At 41.2% G+C, this 15,759-nt stretch overlaps 1 protein-coding gene across 3 annotated transcripts in view; it reads left to right on the top strand.

The window, feature by feature from the left end:
* CABCOCO1 (ciliary associated calcium binding coiled-coil 1) overlaps window positions 1–7,933 on the top strand; it is a 166,780-nt gene extending 158,847 nt beyond the window's left edge. For all 3 annotated transcript variants that reach the window (XM_068258852.1, XM_068258853.1, XM_068258851.1), the window contains one exon: window positions 7,724–7,933. In XM_068258852.1, coding sequence (XP_068114953.1) covers window positions 7,724–7,798 — 75 coding nt within the window. In that variant the 3' untranslated portion in view covers window positions 7,799–7,933. The remainder of the gene's footprint in view (window positions 1–7,723) is intronic.
* Window positions 7,934–15,759: the final 7,826 nt, after the last annotated feature.

Below are 15,759 nucleotides of genomic sequence, written 5' to 3'. Positions count from 1 at the left end.
ATATTAGTTTTTGCAAAACATACCCAGAATTCTGCATACATTTAATAAAGATGCTTGTTTATTTTGGTGCAATTATTGCTTATAGTAGAATATCAGTAACTTTCCAAGTTTCTACTATCGACTTCCCTAACCTAAACCTCACATTAACCCTCCCTTACCTTAAGGTAGCCACACACCATACAATTTTTTAAATATCTGTTCAATTCAAGAATTGCAATCATATTTCTCTGACTGATTGTAGCATATCAAAAATCTGACCAATGTACCACAGACCTATTGTAACAAACTTATCTGGTGTGGTCTCTGAAGGCTGTTCTGATAGCGTGGAGCAGCTGGAGGAAGCTTCCTATTCCTCTTTGATCAGTCGCATCCCCGACTCCCCTGTAGACATGAATCAGCATGTTCGCATCCACGGCTCCCCTGTAGACATGAATCAGCATGTTCGCATCCCCAGATCCCCTGTAGATGTGGGTCAGCGTAGTCTCTCTAGAAGGACGCGCACAGCTTAGAGCAGCCTTTATAGGTTAAGGAGGCGTGTCTGAGGTGTGTCAGCTGATTCCTGCGGTCAGCTGACACTTGCTGCAGGAATGTTGCTGATTGATCTGATTTTCCTGGGGGCTTGGTCTGTGCTCTATTCCTGCTATATAAGCCCTGGGCATTCAGCTACTCGCTGTCCATTATAGCTATCAGGTCACTGAGCACTGTACCTTGCTTTGCTACTCAGTCTAGTTAAAGTTCTGCTGAGATAGATATATATGCAGTGTTTGCGAAATATATCTATCCTTAGATAGTATTGTATTATTGTGATTGTTCTCGGTGTATGACCCGGCAAGCCCTCCACTTTGATTTAAGTCTCATCCCTCTGTACTACTATCATCTGATACTCAATATTGACCTCGGCTAGCCTAATGACCCTGTCTCTGCCTAATCCTTAACTGTACCTCAGCCATCTGACCTATGTGTATGACTTCGGCCTGTATAACGTTTTCGCACCTGTCTTAGCCTACTGTACTTTAGCCATCTAATTACCAGTGTATGATCCTAGCCTGTTATTGACCTTGCTCTGCCTCAGTCCCTGTGTACCGCATATCTCTGACTTCACGTGTATGACCTCAGTTGACGATCTGACCTCGATTATCGTATATTCAGTGTACACTTCATAGCCTGCATCAGCCAGCGTTACACTTATTTTAAATTTTTCCTCAATTAGAATAAAAATGATTGGAAACTCTGAGAAAATTGCTTGGGGGTATTTATTAATAAATTGACAATCTACCACACACCATTCAACTTTCATAAAAAATGATCAGAAAAAATCCACTATTCCTGATCAACTTTTATCGAATAAAAACGGGAAATCCGATTGAACTTCTTGCTCGAAAAAAAAAAAAAAGCTTTTGATTTTTCAGGAAATCTGATCTTTTTTATCAAATTGCCGTAAAATCGGATAATTTGATTGTATCGTGTGTGGCCACCTTAAGCCTAACACTAACTTCTCCCCCACCTATGCCTACACTCACCTTCCCCCTACCTATACCTAATACTGGAAATACACAATGAGATTTTTCAGAAGATTTACTGTCTGATGAATTTTCCGATTGATTTTCCAATTGCTTTTTCAATCCTTTTTCTGATCGATTTCCATTCACTTCTATGAGAAATCGATAAGAAAAACGATCGGAAATCAGATAGGACCTGTCAGAAATTATCTATCGGTCCATCTATCTGCCAAAAAATATCATGGTGTATTCCCAGCATAACACTAACTCACCAGAACTTGGCCATACTATAGCTGAGTGCCCACCACTAATACTTGACCACCTACAGCTGCTGCAGCACAACCCCTGATGTTGATATGAACCCCCTAGTGCTTGGCTATACTATAGCTGAGCACCCATCACCACAAGCGAACCACCAGAGCTGAACTGCACACATTCCCAAAAGCAATTCCCTAGCCAGGTCTCAGCTACTATCTGTAGTTCAGCCTTACAATGGGCTGGACTCCAGCTGTAGTCACGTCCTCAGTCCCCACTGTTTGCTAGCACCGAAATTACAGTGTGTGCCGCTATCGTGGCCTATGGTGTCCAAGTACCCAACACCTATTTTACATGGAAGGCCTGTCAGCTACTCCTGTAGATTGGCCAGACGCTTGTAGTCATTGGCAGGGTTGGTTGAGTGGCGGCTACCGTAATTAGTTACAGCTGAGTATGACAGTGGCCAAGCTTAGATGCAACTGATTATTTTGATTTTTGTTTTGTTTTTTGCTGCCCAATAAAACCACCACATGTCAAATGATGACATACAGGAGAAACTCAAAAAATTAGAATATATCGTGCAAAAGTTAATTTATGTCAGTAATTCAACTTAAAAGGTGAGACTAATATATGAAATAGACTTGTTACATGCAAATTTCAAATGTCATGCTATTTCAAGCTTGTATTTTTTATACTTTGATTTTGGCTTACAGCATATGAAAACCCCAAAATCAAAATCTCAGATAGTTAGAATATTGTCAAAAGGTTTAAGGTTCTAGGTTCAGAGAGTCAGACTCTAATCAGCTAATCAATCCAAAATACCTACAAAGGGTTCCTGAGCCTTTAAATGGTCTCTCAGGGCTGGGACCCACTAGAGCATTTTTTGAGCATTTAGGGATCGCTTTCAATCGCTAGCGATTTCCCTAAATGTTCTGCCAATGTAAGTGGATGGGACCGATTCCACTACAGCGATTGCGATTAGGCAAATCGCAGGACATGCAGAATTTGGGGAGCTTTTCCATTCTAATTTATTCTATAGGAGCAGTAAAATCACTCCCAAAATCAGTTGCAAAGCACTACCACAAATCGCTAGCAATTGCGCTTTGTAGTGGGTCCCAGGCCTTAGTCTAGTTCAGAATTACTGACATAAATGAACTTTTGAATGATATTCTATTTTTTTGAGTTTCACCTGTACATGGGGTTACAAACGCTGCATTTAGCTGCAAAGGTGTTCATAACCGGAGGCCAGGGAGCTGAAGTGTCTGAAGTGAAGTGTTGAAGTGTGTGATTCAGTCTCTTGTGTGAAAGAAACCTCGCATCTATGTGGATTATCGCTTAAACAAAGCAATTACAGGTGTATCTATGTTTTACAGGTCGTTCAAATAAAACTCTATATGATTTGATAAGATTTTTTTTTCTTTGTGAAGGGGAGATAGGCTACAAGGGCTTTCATCCTGCCACTGAATAGAAACGTGCAAAGACAATACAATAATATAATAATGTCACCACAGAATACCGTCATGTCAGACAGGGAGACTTCACAGGAAGAGCAGTCTCAGGTGGAGATTGCGATTACTTCAAATGGACAATTATGACAGGCTTTCTTTAATCAAGTGGTCCCCATATGGATGTAATTACATTTCATCTTAGTATAGATATTAACGAACGTTTCAGGGAAATGTGTGTGTACATTATTAAAACTCACTGTAAAAGTGAAATTCCATTTTTTTACGTTAAAAACAGCAAAACCTTTTTATCAGTGCTACAGAAATTAATGCATCTTTCCATTTCTTTCTGCAGCCTAACTGAGATTGCCCCCACCATTAAATCAGTGGATCTCTGTTTGGCTCCTCCCCCCAAAAAAAGAATAACCCTGAATGTATAAGTAGCTGCACAGAGCAGAAAGCATTCCAACTTGGAATTAGTCAACTGCAGTGGTAAGCAAACTAGCACACATACATGAAAAAAGGTGCCTAAAATTTTGCTACAACTAGCGATGCTCTACTGCTTGATAAGATAACGTTAGTAAAATATCAATAATGTTTACCGATATTTTACTATAGCTAAACCTAACCCTACTTTCACACAGAACCCTCCCTCTAGCGATTCATAACCCTAACTCAGAATCAGAATCAGATTTATTTCGCCAAATACAGCAGCGCTATATTCGGAATTATTTGTGGTACACATGGCATAACATAGTATAGAACAAGACACACAACACGGACAATTTAAAAAACTGCAGTAATGCTGTACGTGACAGAAACTGGGTAGTGGTATACATACAGAAACTGGGTTGTCAGGTAGTATTTAAATTCCTGCCATGCAGGAGCAGTCCACTAGTACTAATAGTCATAATAATGATGGTGGTGGTGGCCCCAGTACAGACCCCGTGCAGTGAGAACGAGGGCAGGTAGCAGTGAGAACTGCTTGAGAGTCCCCGCTAGGGTCTGCCAGTGGGCGGGCCCGCCTGGGGATGGTTGGAGTTAAGCATCCGAACCGCTTGGGGAAAGAAGGTGCTCTTCCGTCTGGTGGTTTTGCATGGTATAGTCCTGTAGCGGCGGCCCAGGGGGAGGAGCTTGAAGAAGCGGCTGCCTGGGTGGGGTCACAGGAAATCATAGTGGCCCTTTTTAACATCCTCGCGGAGTGTAGGAGATCAAGGGGTGGAAGAGGAGAACCGATGATTCTTTCTGCATCAGCTATGACTCTCTGCAGTTTGTGTTTGCCGTTGCGCCCGCGTGCCAGACGATGATTGAGGAGCAGAGGATGGATTCTATAGTGGCAGTATAGAAGCTGGTCAGCAGTTCCCTGGGCATGCCGAATCTCTTCAGTTGGCGCAGGAAGAACAACCTCTGCTGAAATTTCTTCTGTATATTGGAAGTGTTCTGCTCTCACTTCAGATTGTTAGTGAGGGTCATGCCTAGGAACCGCACGGATGTCACCCTAGGGACTTCGGTACCCCCAATGAGGACAGGTGGGAGAGGGGGAAGGTTCCTCCTGAAGTCTACGACTAGTTCAACAGTCTTTGCGGCGTTGAGAACTAGGTTATTGTCTTTGCACCAGTTATAGATTCTCTCAACTTCGCCGCGGTACTCGTGCTCTCCGTTGCTGCCAATTAGGCCGATGATGGTGGTGTCATCTGCAAATTTGATGATTTTCACAGAGTCAGTGGATGAGATGCATGAGACTCATTGTGGTGGTATCTAACCCTAGGAATCACCCCCAGTGGTGCCTAACCCTAGCCCTCCCCCTAGTGGTGCCTAACCATAAGTTCCCCCCACCACTAACCCTACCCCACCCTCCTAAAACTTAACCCCCCCCCCCCTTCCTCTGCTGCAAAGCCACGATCTGTGACAAGGAAGGTCAATTTCGGTGCTGGGTGGCACCTAATTAGCGGCAGACAAAATAAATGTCGGCAACCGATAGCATCGCAGGTGTCGGGGACTTGTGGAAATGCAAACTGTGGCATTGCATAGTGGGAGCTCCTAATTTCTGTCCCTTGCCACAAATTGTGGCTTTTATAATTGGTGCCTATGGTGGCGCCATTTTTTCCGTAATGGGCTCCTGCACCCTTTTTTCCTATTTTGAAATAGCACACTTAATAGTGCATACACACATTCAATTTCTATTGGCCAGTAACTGCCCAATTTTACCACCTCCAGGTAGTATCAGAGATTACCTACACAATTGGTTCATAGCATTGAAATCAAATCTGTTGGCCCTCATACCACATGCAAAAAATTACATGTCTGCAAGCATCCTAACATGGATTGTGCTGTGGTTAATATTGTAGAAAAGCTCTGGCTGTCTTAATTCAAACAGCTATCAGCAAGCATTCCTTCATATGGTTGGTGTATACAAAATCAGTTTATCATCTTGTTTTGTAAATACTAATTATATGGAGGAGTGCCTGCTGATACCTGTTTGAATCTTGAATCATGTCAAAATAGTGATGCCATCCACTCTTCAGTTAACAGCACAGCAGAATTAGACATTCTGCTGCAGGGCATGCAAGACCTTACTTACCCTCAAGAGGCAGCACACAGCCGTGTTACTTGTAATATGTTAATCAGGCCAAAGATGAGCTAAACATAGGTACATATAGTACTGGGCCTACTAAGAATTTATCTGAAGTCCCTTTTTATTTTCATCCACTGAAAGTGTTAAGCGTGCTTACAGCCTGATGTAAAGCATTTATATTTGTCTGAGAAAACACTGCTGATAACATTTTAGAGCTGAAAAGTTCAAAGGGAAATTGCTTGTTCGTTTTCCAGCTGAGTGAAGCAGATTTTATATCAGACTGTCATGTGCTGTTGTTTAGAATGCAGCCTTAAAAATGTAGCCGTTAAAGGGCCACTATTGTGAAAAAAGTAGGCAGTTAAAAGCTGACAGTACCGACAGGTTTTGGGCCAGTCCATCTCCTCATGGGGGATTCTCAGTGTTTTCTTTGTTTTCAACAGCATTTCCTGTCTAACTGACAAAATAGTGTGCGAGTGAGTAGGGAAGATGGCCAGTATCTTACTATTTTGGCAGTTAAATTGCTGTTCAGGAAATGCTGTTGTAAACAAAGAAAACCCTGAGAATCCCCCATGAGGATATGGACTGGCCCAAAACCTGTCGGTTTTGTCAGATTTTAACTGCACACTTTTTTCGCCATAGTGGTCTTTTAAACTGAAAATGAAATTTGAGACTCTGTTCTATGTTGCAAATGTTATACTTATCCTTACTACTACAAATACAATCAGTTAATTATCTTATAAGTTTATTCTTTAAGGCATGTAATATGGGTAATGCATAAACTGTTTTGCGCTGTTTACACAACTCGAGCTAAACTTTATGTGCGCTATCAGTGCAACATAGATGTTAGTGAATCAACTCGTTTGTTAGCATTAGGAGATTTTAGAAAACCATGTTGGACCAGTATTTTTATTCCCTTCTACAGTTCCCCCTTGTTCATCCTCCTTGGGATGAAAATGTTACACCAAAGATAGCCAATCAGCATGTTTGTACAGTGAAAGGTTGCACAAAACAATCAGGAGAAAACATTTCAGGTGGCCATAATTGCACGTCTGTACTGAGACTTAGATATCTGAAATAATATTTACAAAACTCCTTGTAATATATAGCTCAGAACTGTGAGAATTGCTTTTTTAATCAACAAGTGTATAACATTGCTTTAAAAGACCACTATGGTGAAAACTTGCATGATGGATTTAAAAGACACGTAAACACATACTTATAAGATGTACATTCCTTCCAAGAGTACAACACACCATAACTTACTTTTTCCCTGTGTTACTGTCACTTACAATAAGCAGTAAAAATCTGACAGGTTTTGGACTAGTCCATCTCCTCATGGATGATTCTCAGCATTTCCTTAATGTTTTTTTTTTTTTTTTACAAAAGCAATCCCAGTAAAGGACCATTACAAAGATACCAGCCAGTCTCCCTACTTCTTTGCACACTGTTTTGTCAGTCAGACTAAGCAACTGCCATTCAGTAACCCTGAGAATCCCCTATGATTAGATGGAAAAGTTCAAAACCTGTCAGATATGATTTTAACTACTCATTTTAAGTGAAAGAGGCATAGGAAAAAATAATTTATACTGCAGCATTTTTTTCTGGATCAAATGTACATTTTATTTTTATGAATTTTAAAAGTAGCAATTTCGCAATAGTGGTCATTTAAGCGATAGTCACATGAGAAAACATGTTTCTTTGTGTTATTACAGCACTATTTAGAAAGTCATAATAATGTGTGTGTTTTTTTAAATGGACTTTAGATTACAAAACCATAAAAAAAAACTAGCAGGTAAGTATAGGCTGCTGCTCAGTGAACTGTGTGAAGCTGGAATGCATATGTGAAGTGTAATCTATGTGTAAAGGCGAGATGAATCTGTCAGTCCCACACAGACAAAGTGCAGCACAGGGCAGCTTCTCCCTAAACCCTTTTTTCATTCTCTCTGCAGGCTGAGATAAATGACAAGTTGAAGGTTCAGGAAGAGGCCTCTACTGCAAAAATAGAAAACCTGAAAAAGCCGTGACATTCTCAGCAAGATGGATGGAAGTTCCACAGTCGCGGCATCACTACTAAAAACATTTCACAAAATTCATTTTTTTCTTACTTACTTTTTTTAAAATTGATAAAAGACATTTGAAAATGTGCTCAACACCCTCAACCGTACTGTTATATTGCATTATTGATTTTACTTCTGAAATCTGATCTCTAACTACAGTATCCATTCTTTCTTATGCAGAAGTTGTACACTTAGGGCTTGATTCACAAAACGAAAACGCCGCTGTTAGCACGGGCATGCTAAACAGCACGTGCTTTTCCATGCCCAATGTCCCGCGATCGCGCACATTTGCACGCAATAACGTGGGCTTTTGCGCGTGATCAGGCAGCCGATCGCGTGCAAATGCACGTGCTAACTGTTTAGCACGCCCGTGCTAACAGTTAGCACCGTTTTGTGAATCAAGCCCTTAAAGTGGACCTGAAATCTAGCACAGGATAGACATAAAACATAGAGAAATGCACCCTGTGTGTATTTAGAGAGTTTAGACTGTCTAATACTCCCTCACCTGTGCTTAATCATCTCTGTAATTTGATCCGTCAGCTGTGTCAGCTCAGGAATCTCCTCTGCCTCGGGAGAGCAGCTAATTTGTAAACACAGGATGTTAACCCTATGTCTGCTTCCATGACAGCAGGGAGTAGACACACTGCAGATGTATTGCAGGATTTGTATCAGCTGTAACACAGAAATGATTTTCTTAAAACTGTAAAGCAAACAACATAATGAATAAAATTGCTTATTTTTTTTACAATATTCATTTATAAATTATTAAGTCAGGGTTTGCCCATTGTAAAATAATTCCTCACTCTGATTTACATTCTGCAGTTCATCACAGGTGGCAACATCTTCAGTCCTGTCAGATCTCCGCGGACTGTTTGTTTACTGTGAGTACTAAAGACAGTAGAACACATCAATATACAGCAATGTATAGCTATAGGAAGTGTTTCTGATGATGGGTATCCTGATAATTTGCTGCATGCTACTATATGTCCCTACAGTGCCTCTTTAAGGTGCTAAGATTGGTGCTCACCTAGCACAGCCTGCCATGCAAATAGTGTATTCTTTACCCAGTCATATACATGCTAAGTGACATTTTGCTCAGGGGGAATCTCAGCCAAGAGTATAGGGTGTGTATAGGTGTCTCAGAAAATCACTTAAAGCTACAGCATGGCTGAACTTTTAGCATCACTAATAAGTGTGCATATTGTTTTCCCACAATTACCAATTTCACTGGGACAATGTAATCTGCAGCCATTCTTATACTGTTAATGGTAGGGTTCTCAAACTTTGCACAGTTGGTCACTGGGTGACTGGGATTAATATTCAGAAAAATGGGTGATGCCTACAAAAGCCAATCAAAATTCATGTATTGATTTTCAAGGGGAATATGTAATTTCTGCCATTCTTGCACTTTTAAAGGAATACTATCAAACTTCATCAATTTCTGGCAGTAGCATAAATCAAAATTCAATCAACAGTCTGATGGAACACAGCATATCTTTTTGCTGTGCAGTGTCTTATTTTATTTATTTTACCTTATAGATTGCGTCCCCTGAGAAACTGACGGCGACGGGGAATGGGGCAGCTCATTATATGAGAGGGGATTCCTATATGACAGTGTAGCAGTGCCTATCCTACTTTCCCCACATCATAGCGCATTATTCAGCGCATGACCCGCCTAAGTAGCCTGCTATGAGGAGCGAGAGACAAGACAACCTCTCTCGCTCCTACTCTGCCCAACCAATCTGCCCCAGGAGGCTTCTGTGTGTCGGGCTCGGGCTGCCGCCGCCGCATCGTCATTGCTTTTTGCTACGGAACGGCAAACACATTAGCTGGAGGAGGGCGTGTCATGAGCCTTCCTCCCTTTCCGCTCCTGCTTCCAATGCTTTCAGGAGCAATGACACGCCCTCCTCCAGCTAATGTGTTTGCCGTTCCGTAGCAAACAGCAATGACGATGCGGCGGCGGCAGCCCGAGCCCGACACACAGAAGCCTCCTGAGGCAGATTGGCTGGGCAGAGTAGGAGCGAGAGAGCTTGTCTTGTCTCTCGCTCCTCATAGCAGGCTACTTAGGCGGGTCATGCGCTGAATAATGCGCTATGATGTGGGGAAAGTAGGATAGGCACTGCTACACTGTCATATAGGAATCCCCTCTCATATAATGAGCTGCCCCATTCCCCGTCGCCGTCAGTTTCTCAGGGGATGCAATCTATAAGGTAAAATAAATAAAATAAGACACTGCACAGCAAAAAGATATGCTGTGTTCCATCAGACTGTTGATTGAATTTTGATTTATGCTACTGCCAGAAATTGATGAAGTTTGATAGTATTCCTTTAATGGCACAAGCCATAAACCTGGTGCAGTTGATCATCGGGTAACTGGGGTTCAAATTCAGAAAAGGGGGTGGAGCCACAGCCAGTTTCATTTCAATGCAAATTATTGATGCCAAAGACAGCAAAGCTCACAAACTAGGTCATTGAGTAATTGTGTGTTAGGGTTAGAAAAAGTGGGCGGGGCCAACACCAGACAAATACATACCCGGGCAACGCCGGGCCATCAGCTAGTTTATATCTATATATTCACACCCAAAAGTTCTGCTGTAAAGGCAGACATGTCAGAGAGGCTCCCTATGCTAAATCAAATTTCTTCATTTGGCACTATTATTGGCCTGAGGAAGCGGGCTCAGACCCGCAAAACGCGGTGCCTGTGCTAAATTAAAACTTTTATTGCCATAAAGATTTTGTCATTAAGGTAAGCTATCTTATTTCTTTTCTAATTTTAAACTGATTTTAAGAGCTTTTATACACCAGGACGCCTCTTTCCCAAATTGTGTCAGGAAGATGTGCATTGTGAGAGACTGCAACATAGATGAGTTAACATACTCTGCCATGGTCCACGCCCACCAACACGCAAGTTCAGTTTCACTACAACCATCATTTTGTACTCGCAGCTTTATACTTAGTAAGGGATGCTTTTGGCAAGAGTTGCCATAAGGCTCTTGTATCTTGTCTGTCCTTCCCTTGAAGAAGCAGGGATGCTTCTGTGCTACTGGGTGGGTAGTGCTTTGTAAAATGCCTTCCTTTTGTTTTGTAGCTTTGATCATAGTACTGCAGTGCTAACTTTATATGGCAAAAAATGCAATTTCATTTTTTTTTATTGCTAGAAAATAACCTTTCCCAGCTTTAATCTAAAATATTAACTAAACTTTTATAGCTCATACGGATATCTGTCACAGTTACTTCCTAATACAAATATTAATCATATCCGTGCGTGGTCTCACAATATGGGAGGTAATCATGTAGCAGTTAAATTATTCTGCTATATCTGTCAAGCACTGCTTTTGTTGTAATCTAATTGGGTACATACTGTTTATTTTAAAGTGCATTTAAAAGCATTTGCAGATTTAAAAATTGTTTAAATGCCAAGACTAACAACTTGGCAGCTCAGCAGCAAAACATTCGCAACTTCCTCTTTTCAAATAAAGGCATCTAAGTTTGTGTCTGTGAGAAACCGAGCAAAGATGAACAGCAATTATTCTGGCTTCACAAGCCCCGCCTGCCATTCCTTTATTTTCCTATTAGATAGTGACATTGTTATTTGAGTTGAAAAAACAAACGTCTATCGAGTTCAAACAGAAAATAAGGTACAACACCAACCTGCAACGTCACATATTCCTGTTGATCCAGAGGAAGGCAAAAAACCCTTACAAGGCATTGTCCAATTAGCCCCAAAAGGGAAAGAAATTCCTTCCCGACTCAAAATGTCAATCAGATAAAATCCCTGGATCAACACCACTGGAAATGATCTAGTAATTATAACCATGGATGACTATCACCACAAGGAAAGCATCTAAGCCCCCTTTAAATGCAGTTATAGATTTTACCACAACTACTTCCTGTGGAAATACATTCTACATTTTAATCACTCTTACTATAAAAAAAAACCTTTCCTAAATGGCTAAAGCGTTTTCCCTCCCTGCACAAATCATGTCACCTAGTCCTTTGCAAAAGCCTATGGACAAAAAGCTCATCTGTCAAACCTTTATATTGCATTCTGATGAATTAACCTCCCTGCCGTTATAAAAAATTGCTGCGCACGGCAGGGAGGGTGTTTTTTGGCATTATTTTTTTTTTTTATAGCATGTAGCTAGCCTAGCGCTAGCTACATGCTTCCCCCCTCCCTGCAGCGTCCCCCCGAATGCGCCGATCGCCGTCGGCGCATTTACCCATCCGGAAATCCCGTTCTGAACAGGATTTCCAGGAGGGCTTCCCCCGTCGCCATGGCGACGGGCGCGATGACGTCACCGACGTCATCGACGTCGTGACGTCAGAGGGAGTCCCGAACCACCCCTCGACGCTGCCTGGCACTGATTGGCCAGGCAGCGCACGGGTCTCGGGGGGGGGGCACCCTCTGATGCGGCGGGTTGCGGCGAATCGGCGCGAAGCGGCGGCGATCGTAAGTTACACGCAGCTAGCAAAGTGCTAGCTGCGTGTAACAAAAAAAAAATTATGCAAATCGGCCCAGCAGGGCCTGAGGAATCCTCCGCGGCAGGTTACCCCGAACTGAGCTCGGGATAACCGGCAGGGAGGTTAATACATATTAATTAGATCTCCTCTAAGGCATCTTTTCTCCAGACTATGTAAGCCCAGTATATCTAACCATTCCTGGTAAGTGAGACCTTCCACCCTTCTAATCGATTTTGTTGGTTTTCTCTGCACCATCACTAAAACTACAATGGCCTCAATTCACTAAGCAGTTTAGACTAGTCTACAGATGATTTTTAGTCTACTGATGGTTTGGTGTAATGTTTTAGAGCTGTTTTTAGACCTGGTCTAACATACAGTAATTACACAATTCACAAAGACAAACAAGGAGTTACCATGTCCATTTTTTCTGACAGAGATTAGACCAGCTGATTTCTGTCGGTAAAGTAATTCTGTGAGGTATTTTAGATGTGAGGATGGAACCTTTTGAATTAATTATGCAGGCGTTTAATTGTATGCAGAGGAGAGCTCATCAAAGGAGAAGGATGTCAGTCATAGCTACTCGTTTGTGAATTGCCTCTTTTGATCATTTCCCCTGCTTTACCCACCTAATTACCAAATGGTTTAAACCAGGTCTAAAAACAAATCTAAAACATTTGGTAATAGTTGATTCCCCTTTGATGCAACTGACCGAACCATCTGTAGACTAGAAACCATCAGTAGACTATTCTAAACTGCTTAGTGACTTGAGGCCAATGTCCCTCCTGTAATGCCGTGCCCAGAACTGAATTCCATATTCCAAATGCAGCCTTACTAGAGAGTTAAACAGGGGCAGTATTATTCTAGCATCCCGTGTTTTTATTTCCCTTTTAACACATTCCAGAATTTGATTTACTTAAACTGCAACTGCTTGGCATTGAATACGATTACCTAACTTGTTATCAACCAGTATTCTTAAGTCCTTCTCCAAGTGTGATGTCCCCATCTGTATTCCGTTTATCTTGTATGGTGCTAGTCAATTAGTACGACCAATGAATGACTTTACATTTTTCAACATTGAATTTCATCTGCCATTTATGTGCCCATATAGCCATGCTAACTAGATCTGTCTGCAATATGTTACTATCTTCCTGAGAGTTTATACATCTGCACAGTTTTCATATGCAAAAATAGCAACATTACATTCTTCTTCATTAGTTAGGTCATAAAAGTGTAACTGTCGGGCATAAAATCAAAAATAATTTTTTTTAATCTGGTAAACTAGTAATTAAGATGCTAACCAGGAAATCCAAAAGTTAAAATCACTATTACTTTTCTTGTTGATAAACAATCATTCCCCAGTTTAACTGACACTTATTTGGTACACACAAACAAAAAGGAAGTTGCAGAGCATGCTGGGTTGTCCTTTTTTGCTTCTCTACTTCCCCTTAGACTTAAGGAGAACAAAAGATGAAGCACCCTCATGTATTTTATTACATTTATCAGTGGGAGCATGACAGTAAACACCTACCCTGCTTTTAGTTTCATTCTTCTCTGCTTAATCTGTCTGTTATCAGCTGTGATAAGAATCCCCGACTGAACATTCAGTCTAGGTTTGACCTGGAATCATTATAGCGGAGTCAGTCTTCTGTGGAGTCTTTTCAAGGCCAAGTCCGTCCCCTCCTGACTCAGCTTTCCTGCTTTGCATACTCACTGCTGATGACATGGGAGGGGCTGCTCCTGCAGAAAGAAGCTCTGAAACAGACAAGTGTGGCTGTGTGATCTGTGTGCACTGTGCAGCCAGTCATCATTATTATCTACTGTATGCAGTTTCATTTCTATGAGAGACACTTCCTACAGGCAGGCACACAACATGCCAGAATAATAAAGTTGAAAGCACACAGATGAAAGGCTGTAGCAGCATCCCTGCTTGTCTATAGTCTCATAGAGGCTAGACAGCACATCCAGAACAGCTCATAACCTGGAAGCAGAAGGGAATATGAGCCGGCTGCCATATTGGATTTTTCTTGGAGCAATAATGGATAAAAAACACTCAAAAAGGCACACCAGAGTGGCGAAATTATCAGTGTTAGAGCATTTATTCTTTACTAGCTATTGACTTATATATGTGGGTTTTGTTTTTTGTTTTTTTTAGATAGCATGGCTGACAGCGCCTCTTTAATAAATAAATTGAAGAGCATTGGATCCAGTACTAACCTCTGTGGAACCCCACTGCTAAAAGTCACCCATTATGATCCATTGACCACAACTTTTTTTTTCCTATCCATGCACACAGGTTCTTCCCCAGTCCTTGCATCCTCATCTTTTGCACCAGTCTGTTGTGGGGAACAGTTTTGACGGTCTTTGCAAAGTCAAAATATCACATTTACAGCATTCCTTATATCCAAACTAGCATCCACTAACTCATAAAAGCTGAGCATGTTAGCCAAACAAGACCTGTCTTTAGTAAACCTATGTTGATGCTGAGAAATTTAATCAATCTCTGAAATGAAGTCTCGTATCGCATCTGGAATAGGTTGCACACAACTGATTTTAAGCCTACAGGTCTACAGCTTACAGGTCTATAATTTCCCTGATCTGATTTTTTTCCCTTCTTAACCAGTTCACCCCCAAGTGGTTTTTACCCTAACGGACCAGGGCAATTTTCACCTGCCAGTGCTTCTCCCTTTAATTCCCTAATAACTTTATTACTACTTATCACAACAAAATGATCTATACCTTGTTTTTTTCGCCACCAATTAGGCTTTCTGTGGTTAGTACATTTTGCTAAGAATTTTTTTTATTCTAAATGCGTTTTAATGGGAAAAATAACAAAATTATGAAAAAAAAATCATTATTTTCAGTTTTCGGCCATTATAGTTTGAAAATTAAATGTTCTCCTGTAGTTAAAACGAACACATTTTGTTTGCCCAGTTATCTCGATTAAACCTTTTAAATTATGTCCCTATCACAATGTATGATGACAATATATTATTTAGAAATATAGGTGTAATTTTTCTGTTTTTTTTTGTTTTGTTTGTTCGGTCCATAATTACAAGCACCTATGTAGTAAAGTAAAAGTAATTTTTCCTCATAAAATATAAAAGCTGAGTCCCTAAAGCAACTATTTATGTATTTTTTGAAACTTATTTCATATTGTGTACGTGACTGTATGTGCCTGTATGTGTAATTTTACTCTTTGGCCACAATATGGCGACAGTGAACCCTCTCCTGTTTAGGAAGTGTTCACTTTTTTTATACATTTTACTGAACAGTGACGGCTTCCTGTTTTATGAATGGACGCAGCCGCTGATCGCGGTCACGTCCATTCATTCAAGGCATTGTGATTAAGTAAAGGACTGCTTGGTCGTCTTCCCTAATCACGGAACACGGAGACCCGACGGGTAACTGCGGCGGGAGCAGCGCGCACACGTGCGGAGCAGTGGCGGGAGCGAGCGACTTATTAAACT

Source organism: Hyperolius riggenbachi, chromosome 10 (genome assembly GCF_040937935.1).
Source record: "Hyperolius riggenbachi isolate aHypRig1 chromosome 10, aHypRig1.pri, whole genome shotgun sequence".
Classification (NCBI taxonomy): Eukaryota; Metazoa; Chordata; class Amphibia; order Anura; family Hyperoliidae; genus Hyperolius; species Hyperolius riggenbachi.
Note: the sequence above shows the minus strand (reverse complement) of the source record. Positions and strands in the feature narration are given on the sequence as shown.